The 9724-nt window shown below is 35.3% G+C and overlaps 1 protein-coding gene and 1 long non-coding RNA gene across 7 annotated transcripts in view; both read right to left on the bottom strand.

Annotated features, from left to right (window-relative positions):
* Positions 1–1348: 1348 nt before the first annotated feature.
* On the bottom strand, positions 1349–3430 carry LOC128671373 (uncharacterized). The gene is made up of 3 exons (XR_008404843.1): positions 3159–3430; positions 1625–1791; positions 1349–1526 (listed from the first exon to the last, which is right to left on the bottom strand). It is a non-coding gene; the product is annotated as an uncharacterized LOC128671373 (long non-coding RNA).
* Positions 3431–5053: 1623 nt separating this feature from the next.
* The window catches only part of LOC128671609 (uncharacterized protein), a 131601-nt gene continuing 126930 nt past the window's right edge, over positions 5054–9724 (bottom strand). For all 6 annotated transcript variants that reach the window (XM_053748257.1, XM_053748258.2, XM_064436048.1 and 3 more), the window contains 2 exons: positions 7503–7662; positions 5054–6415 (listed from right to left, as the gene is read on the bottom strand). In XM_053748257.1, coding sequence (XP_053604232.1) covers positions 6251–6415; positions 7503–7662 — 325 coding nt within the window. In that variant the 3' untranslated portion in view covers positions 5054–6250. The remainder of the gene's footprint in view (positions 6416–7502; positions 7663–9724) is intronic.

Genomic DNA, 9724 nt, shown 5'->3' with positions numbered 1-9724 from the left:
TTCCGGGGAACATTCTCATACTTTAACTTGCGTATGTATACGTAATGCGACAGTAAAACGTTATGACAAGATATGGAGCGAACTTCTAACGCCACGGCGTTATGACATACTCTTAAACGGATTCCACGCTATTTTAAACTTTAACACAAACAAATAAGAAGCATAATACGAAAGCGCAGAGTGATCTAACCGCACTTCAGGCAGTGACAAGCCATACAGAAGTACATGAAGGGGCTAAACTTTTTACAACTCGAACACTGTACGAAAGTCGATAAGACCCTTATAAACAACATCGGAAGTATGAATTCTAAAAAAAATACTTTCGTCAAAAGTCTTTGTATATAGCCGTGCATTCAGCATGGGGGAAAACTTTTTAATTATTTTAATTGGAATTAAGAAACATGTATTTTAATTAGACTGGGTTTAAAAGCACTCTTAACTAATAAGTTAATTAAAACTGATATTATAAAGAGGATCTGTTTTGTAGAGGGTAACATTCTGAACTTTTCGACTGAGTGACATAGAATATTTTTATTAATTGCTTTAATCGTACCTTGAATACTCAAGACGTTTCGTTCAAGATCAACATACTATTTTTCTTTTTATATTACGATTTTGTGTAAGATAAAGCTCACCGAAAATCATAGGTCGTTGAGCGCATACATAGACTTTCATGTGTAAGTATAGTAAGTTTATATTTTATAATTTATACATAAAAATTTTAAAATATAAAAAAAATATTTTTTTATAAATTGCATTAATTGTAAAAGAAATATGCCCGTTACTGTAATATTATAATTGGCACATAAAAAATATTATGACTTTTTACATTCAAATTAATCAACATTAAATAACTAAGCACTATTTTAGCTTATTTATTTACTAAATCAATAATATATAATACTTTTTCCTTCTAGATTAGGACAATTTTAAGAGGCAACCCTAAAATTTAATTATAAGTTTCTGTATTTTGTAAATAACTATCCAGTGACCTAATCGATTAAATTGTCATAAAACATACTACTCGTACCATATACTATTATTATAAACTAAAGCATTATTATACTATGTAGATATAATCAAGTAAGTAAGTTTATTAAACTTTATTGTTCCAAATAAAAACATACTTATGAAATAAATAAATGGAGAACTTAAAGCTAAAACAATTCTCACCCATCGCGTCTGTCTGTATGAACGCGATAAACTCAAAAGCTACACGACGGATTTTTGTTTGACGGGGCGTTAGTTGTGATTATAATAATTACGATTATATTGACTTGAAAGACTACAAGAAATACTACAAAGAGGATTCGATTCAAAATTAGCAAACAGTAGATCTCACCTTATTCCGCCCTGGCCGGAGTAGTCACGTTCAATTTGCTCTACGCCTCACTTAAACCTATTTAATTCTCACTACTCTGAAAGAGACTCTGAAAGTCCCTTGTTCATTCAAACGACGATTGTTGGCCACGCGCTCTTTTGGACGTGGATATAAGACACGTGGACTTTCACATTCACTGGATGTGCTGAAAGAAAATTTATTTATAGATATTAAATTAATACAATAATGCCCATAACTTTCCAATGAAATATCATATTGTAAGGTGAAACATAAATTACCTACTAGATAAATCTGCCTGAAGATTTTTTCAGGTGGCCCTATCCAACATTGGTCAAAACAATTTTCAACACTATCTGGATATATTACATTAAGGCTGTCAGATACCTTATCATCAGGCAGTAAAACAGGCCCTTGGAGGCTCGAAACTAAGAGTCGTTTCACTGGAAGTGCTGAAATAGATTAAATTATTTAATATTACACTTTATTGGGCATTAAGGCCTTGAAAATATGTCATGTCGACATGTCAAAGGTCATGACATACAAAACTATGGGAGGAAGTTTTGAAAGAAGAGTGTAGTAGGGACCTTCGTCCAGCTGTGGAATGTAAAACAGCTGAAAAAACACAAATAATTGGATAAAAAATCATATCAACCTTTAAATTCAAACATGAGATTTTCATTGTAATTATAGATTTTTTTTTGTTGCCCAACCGACTACCCTAGTTTTCACACCCAGAGGGGGTAAAATTGGTGGGGGATAAAAAAATTCCAACAAGAGGTCTATTTTTGTAATTTTTGTTAGATATTTACAATATTGACAACCTAGTTCCTATAATCATTTTTAGAGGCGGCTAAAAATATCATTGATAGGTAATAATAGCATTCAAATTAAGACATTTTAGTGCTCAGTTAAAAGGTGTATTATTTCGTGGGCTTTGATTAGAGATATAGAATCACACGTGATATTTAAATAAATTATGTATTTAGTCACTACTTTAAACTCTGCATACAATTTGGCTCTTCCAATGTTTCTAAGCACTATATAACCGCGTACTTGTACTCATTATGTGGTAAAGAGGTCTCGCTTAATGGCTCACTGACCCGGTCCAGCCATGAATTCCGAATAGCTGTTGTAATTACACTTCACTTCAGCAAGGGGAGGATTTATGCTTTTAATTTTAACACCTGAATATACTAATGGCTGGAGTAGTTTACATGTAAGCAAAGCAAGTTATACGACAATGATTTTTAGTTAGCTTTTTTCAGTTATTTAGCGTTTAATAAAGTACTTATTAAACGCTAAATAACTGAAAAATTATAGTATTATTTATAGTACTATTATTTTTAATAATACTATAAACAGTATTATTATTTTTAATAATACTGTAAACTGGTAAGTCGTTTGAGAAAACAACGTCCGAATATGCTGTCGTGTCATTTCGTCAAAAATGTTAGTCTACAGACCTTAAAGTTTGTGCAGACTACGCAAATATTTGAATACGCAAATATTTTGGACGAATTGATTCAACCGTGATAATAAAATACGTGCTAGTAGACCCTGGGCTCCGACTTGAACTCCGATGACTCGCTTACCAGCAACCAAGAGAATACTCAGATGACAGCAAGGAGTTAGTAGATGGAAGAGAGAGAAAAGTGCACTTTCAAGAAAAATGCTTACTATATTTTCATGACTTAGATTTTCTAATGTTTCAAAATAGAAATCAGCGTCAGTTCCTTTTCTTGAAATTCAGATGAGAACATAAGTAAAAAGCGTACATACTAAAAGGAAAAATATTATTCAAAAGCATGAAACTTACTCAATTTTCCGCTCCATGTCCCAATCGAATACAAGTTAGTCATTCGAGAATGCTGTTACGAGTGTCGTAAAAGCCGCCATTATGATGCGATGATCTGGCCAAGATGCTTTATGAGTTGTTGCGATGTCGCCTCCACACGACTTTGTAAGGAAATGCGGGACAATATGATATGATAATGAGGCTGATGGAGCTCTGAGATACTCTTATCGTTTGGGTATAGCTCGTGCACAAGTATAACGGCACAATAAAATTGTGTTTATTGACAGCTTTGTGGCAATACTGAAACATTCAAATTTTGAACTATTATTATACGACTGCTTATCAAAAAGATTGTTTACTTACCTACTGCAGATTTCGACTGAGAAAATCCGGTCAGAAACTTAGCATTACCTGTTCAAAATATTTCAGTCTTTACTCTTTTGAGATTCAAATGAAAATCAATCAACAATTGGCCGACTGACCCCATGTTCAGTATTGCAATTTAGATACGGACATGCTTCGATACTTATGACTTTATTCCTGGCGGGGTGGACAGAGCTTAGAGCTTACTGAGATTGAAAGATTTATCATCTTTTTTCCTATAGATAAATTTTTAAAAATCTGTCTCACTTATCTTCGAATGTAGGTAATACAAATTCCATAAGGTTCACTCCGCATATATGCTAGAAATCACAGCTACTCGTACGCCAATCAACGTATGTAAGTAACGGTAAATAAAAGCTCTCATACAGACTACACAAATTAGTCGTCCTCTTGGCATCTGTTTGCGTTCGAAGATAGTGTGTAGCTAGCATGAGAGAGAAGAAAATTAATGTTATATAAATTATTTTAAATTAAATTTTGAAGACAAAAATGCTGCCACAAAATATATTCTTTACGACATCTATTCTAAATATAGAAAAATAAAATTGAGATTCAAAAGCAATTACCTAATGCTTGTTGGATTATTAAATAGTAATTTAAATAATAACTAGATGTCACGATAACATCAGCGTTAGTACTGATTACAAATACTAGATGGCGTGTTCTATAGTTTTGACGCTAAAATGTATTTCTAAAAGTATAGATGGCGCTTTTAATACTTTTTGTGAAAAGAGCTAAGCCGCATTGGTACGTTGCGGCTCCTTTATTTTCTATAGGTTTATATATGTCTATATTGCTCTGCGTTATCCGTCAATAGACGTCAACGTTATAGAGGACGACAGCATTATATATTATTTTTTCGTAGGTACCATTTCATAAACTGATGTACCTACCTACATACTGAAAATAACTGATAGAACGCGATGTACGGGTTTTATTTTTTGATGACCGCCGTGGCCTAATGGTCATCATGCCGGACTGCTACACTGAAAAGTCCCGGTTTCGAATCCCGGTCAGGTCAACATGAAAAATGATATTTTTCAGATTGACCATCTTGGATGTTTATCTATATATGTTTATGTTATAGAATATTGTATCGTTGAGTTAGTATCCCATAACAAAAGTTTCGAACTTACTTTGGGGCTAACTCAATCTGTGTCATTTGTCCCTATATATTTAATATGTTAACCGTAGTATTAGGTCACTACCGGTTGTATTTTCAAAAAAGTCACTGAACTAAAAGCAAAAAAACCGGACAACAACAAAGATGTATGTATGTTTGTATCGATCGGATGCTTTTTGCGCTTCGTTGTTACTGACCGCTTCGCTCGAAGTCGTATTGTATGGGTCTTTACTGCCCTAATTATAGTAAACAGGTCTTTAATTTTTTAATTTTATTACCACATTGATACTATAGAACTTTACGAGGAGGACCTCGTAAAGCATACCTTTTATGCATTAAGAAACTTATTAGGTATACTTTACGAGGACCATTATCATATAGACTAGATAAAGGGAAAAGAAACAAAAAATTATCACGATGGAATTTATTTTTCATTATTTCAACGAAAGATTACATTTTCTAAACAAAAGTAACGTTTCATGCTGTTAAAAATTACTGTTAAACTTTATGGTCCATTTTTTGTCAACAGTTAGAATTTAACAAAATAATCATGGCTGAATTGTACCTAACAGCTATCAACTTAATTCATCAAATATCAGGCTCAATATGAGCTATCTAAATTCTCGACCGTCGGTCCTTCTACGATTAATTGACATGGTTAAGGCAAATCTGAAATTCGATATGTTTACGTCAATGGTCTTAAATATTCCTTCTAATTCCATTACATCACAGCAAGGACCCGGCGAAAATCTGAAATTACTCTACATAGCATGCAGTAACGTAACCTTTATAACTAAGTAGGTCATTCATAATTTAAAATGTGAAATTGTGTAAGTATCTAATTCAACAATAAATTTTGAAACTTTAATATCAGAAAATATTGTTTTGTTTTTTCTAGTCAAGAGTCACGTTACGTTAAATTGTACCGTTGTTCAGTCTCACTCACAACACAAATGAATGATATAAAAATACTGTAGCAAACCATAAGCTGTTTTACAATATCATTTCTGTTCTTAGACACAAATACATCCACGTGTATAATATTCTTCACAAAACTATTTGATCGATGTTCTCTTAACATTACGATCATGTCTACAATAAGTTAATGAACTACGAAATGCCCTAATTAGTCAAAATTATATTAACAAGGCATCATAATTTTATATCATAATTATTGGATTCTCGTCACTAGTATGCGCGACCGCATCTTCCTAATAGGTATCTCATTCATAACATTAAATTAATAATTACTACCTAATTCATTTGACTATCACGAACACTTCACACTACATTCAGGCCTCTGCAGCGAATCAGCACTCACAAACATCAGTGTTCTAATACTTAATAATACAAACCTAAGCTTTACATCACAATGGTGCTGAATGAAGGAATACATTACAATTCAATTAATACAAATATATTGGTCGAAACGATATGTTTAAAGATATGGCTATTGAGAGCCGTGCGTTGATTAAATTTTTGATATTCGAGAACAATATAATATTAATGATATTACAACCACGAGGGTTGAAGTCATAGATACATATCAGTGGAAAGAGCCAGCTTCAGTTTTAATTAACTAAGTATTTGTGTTGCTTCCATGGGGTTAATACACGTAAATTTGTTTGAGCTGAGGCTTTAGCTCGGGCGGGATCGTGTACACCTCCTGTTCAGGCTTCTTCTTCACAAGACGCTTCCAGCGACCACCGATGTTCTTACGGAGGCTGCGGAAACTCGCTCGCTCGTTTCCGATAGGCTGCATTAGGTTGTCCTGTAAACAAAAGCAATCTACCTTTAGAAACACTTCTCAAAGCCGTTGTTGCTGAGTTCACAAAGTTTATTGACCTAAAATGATGCCCGATTTAGCGGTTCCGTTAAAGTTCCCAATGCATTTGCTGCATTCACACCGGTGAAACCACTTCCAGCTGTTACACAATGAGAGCTATTTTAAGATAGTTGCCATGAAATGAGAGGCACAAAAACTGGCAATAATATTTCTTTACAATTGTTCACTATACAATACTTCCTATTGTCACCGACCGGATTTCTTTAGTAATCCAAGCTGGTTTCTGGAAACTGTTGGCATGTCTAACAAAAACTAAGAACCAAATTTACCTATAGAATTAGATTAGTACTCAGGTACCTACTTTTGAAACAATGGAAGAAATCCCAAATGACTCGGAAGCTAGTATTGCAAAATAAACTTTGAGGCCACACAAGAACGAGACAAGCCTTGAATACGCTATTCAAAGACGTATTAGCATTATATGCTTCCTGGTGTGGCGTCTCATGTGATCATGCAAACGATTTACAAGCATCGGTCATGTTCGATAAACAATGAATGAAACGGATTTAGGTAGACCTCGGGTAATTTACTGGAGCATGATATTGAGGCCAAACCGTTTTACTAGATTGAAATATTCTGTGTATTTGCATTAACCTCTTTTGTTCAAACAATCACAACATAAAGAAAGAAGGTCGCAGTCGCAGTGTTACAACATAGTCGCCTTGCGCAGCTTTCTATTTTGCAAGCGTGTCCCGTCATTTAAATGTATTTCACACTTAGATACCGTGGCTTTGCGTTGATACGAAATCAACTCTCTCTTGCAATGGCGGGGACGTGGGTCGAACCAGTCACGATTTCTTTCGTGTCTTAACGTTCCCACTAACTTTCCATATTATTTCTGCCACCAAGGTAATCGCAGAGATTAAAATGGAACACGAATGCAGCTAACGTTACGCGTCAAAATAGCATTGAGGTCAAGTACAACGGCTGGAACTGGTTTCATTTGTATGATAGGTAGTTATTCTAGGGATTTAGTAATAATAATTTGACAATGTTTGTATTGCAAACTGACCTGATCGTGATGATAGACGTAAGGCGGAGGCAGCGGCGGAGGGAATTGCCACAGCGGCTGCTGGCGGAAGGCGAGTGGTTCCGGTGGCGGCGCCGGGGTAGCTTGGATCACTTCAGCAGGATGCACCGAAGCAGAGTGCTCCTCTCGCTTACGCAGCTTGCTGTGGACGATACGAATCGCCATCATAGTTCCATTATTCCCAACCATGGTGAAAAATGGTCCGTCAACGCAAGAATAACTGAACACACTGGGCTGGATCACAGGTAACAAGTTCCAGTCGGGCAGTCACAACATTTCTCTCAATTTCACAGTTTTCACTCACAGCCGTACCGCGGTCTATTCGACGCACGTAAACTAAGAACTAATCTAAATAAATTATCACAATTAATTTGTAATTAGGCTATTGCACATATCACTGCGTAGGAACGCGCGGGAGACCGCGTTACGCGAACTTCAGCTGCGCGGTGACTTGACTAGAATATTTCGTGAAGATAGGCCGGCAGGTGCCTAGCAAAGCGCTCGCTCGTGCCAAACGACCTCTACGGAGTACTCCATGCGTCTGAGTTGAAGTGGAGGGGCGGACGTGGCTTTTATAGATACGCGTGTGACGCGGCACCAGAGCGATAAGTGGGGAGAAGGCAGGGGGGCTACGTCTGATGTGGCTGATTTCCGCGAAAACTATAGATTGTTGTAGCGGCGGCGCCGCCATCATCTATGTTGGATATCGTACTGGCCACTATGTTATGGCGTACCACTTGCTTGTCCGTTAGTTTATCCCATATACCTACTTAATTTCCAATAACATTTGGGAATATCTACCAACACAATAATAGCTTTTCACGATACAGCGGCTATGAGTGAAATCTGAGAAAGTTAAAATTATACTTGCGTTGACAAAGCCGACAATAAATGGACCATATTTTGTGTGTAGTGTAATGAAATTCAATACTAAAATGCAATGACATACCAGCAGAAATATGTACAAATTTATATCTAGCCTATAAAATAATCCAAGCAGGTCGCAATGATGAACTTACACCTAATATCTAATTGGACACAATGTAACAAACGATAAAACAAAACTTCATCTGGATTATAGCATGGGAGATAACTTAGTACATTGACCATTAACAGAGTTCAAAGTCCACAATATAAATACGAGTATACTCCATCGATATAGATACATACATACATATAATAAAATATGCGCACAGCTGAGTTTATACATAAAGTAGTAGTTGACGATGACGTTGCATCTCTTTTCACCAGCCTCGGGTATATGGGAAATAAAAAGGGAGGTGTGTACTTAACTCCGATAGCTCCCGATGGCAAAGTAGGGCTGGAGGGCAAGGGAGAGCGGGAAGGTGCAATGCCCTTGCCCGCTTCTAAGTCAAGCAAAACTCCGGCCGACTTGAATGGTTGTCGGCATAAAAAACACAGGTAGTTCCAAGGGATCGTTGCCCTTGAAACGCGTCTAGAAGACATCTATCAGCAAAAAAAAAACATTTGCCGCAGACTCATAAAAAATAAATTTTAAAGCTACCTAATATCTACACACGTAGATAGCTTAAACATAACGACAACAGCCCATTATAATAGCATTCTAAGTCTGTCATATGTAATGTTCTCATAAATGTAAATTTAAAAAAAAAATTATCAGATAAAAAAATTAAAAAATTGTTAGATAATTTAATAAATATTAAAAAATTGTTTTCTTTTACACAATTTTATTGATAAATTTGATTCTTCGTAAACTCGCAATTTGTTGGAATATGTTACTGTTACATTATATTGTATATGACTTTTAATGTTAAATAATCGTAATAATAAGTTATATACCTATTTTCAATTATTACCACACCTGTGATATTATTCACTTCTTTATCGCTATGCCCAATATCAATTTCCACTACACCAACGCGTGTTTTATTTTTTGTGATTTTTTTTCATATAATTAAGTTATCATGCCCCAATAATTGATTGACCTTTACTTACGTCAATGTAGGGTATCAAACTCTAGTATCAGGTCACTAAATTAATGATCTGCAATTCCATGTTTTGTGAGCAGGTAGATGAAGTAACTTTTACTTTAAATCTCCTGTATAGTTGACAGAATATTATTGGACGACACCAAAAGCAGAAAATCTTCGTACGTCGTGCAAATGTGTGCCACTGCGAATGGTAGAATAACAATAAAATTCAAATATCATTGTACCAAACAA

The sequence above is a fragment of the Plodia interpunctella genome, chromosome 7, assembly GCF_027563975.2.
Source record: "Plodia interpunctella isolate USDA-ARS_2022_Savannah chromosome 7, ilPloInte3.2, whole genome shotgun sequence".
Classification (NCBI taxonomy): Eukaryota; Metazoa; Arthropoda; class Insecta; order Lepidoptera; family Pyralidae; genus Plodia; species Plodia interpunctella.
This window is presented reverse-complemented; position numbering and strand designations above follow the sequence as displayed.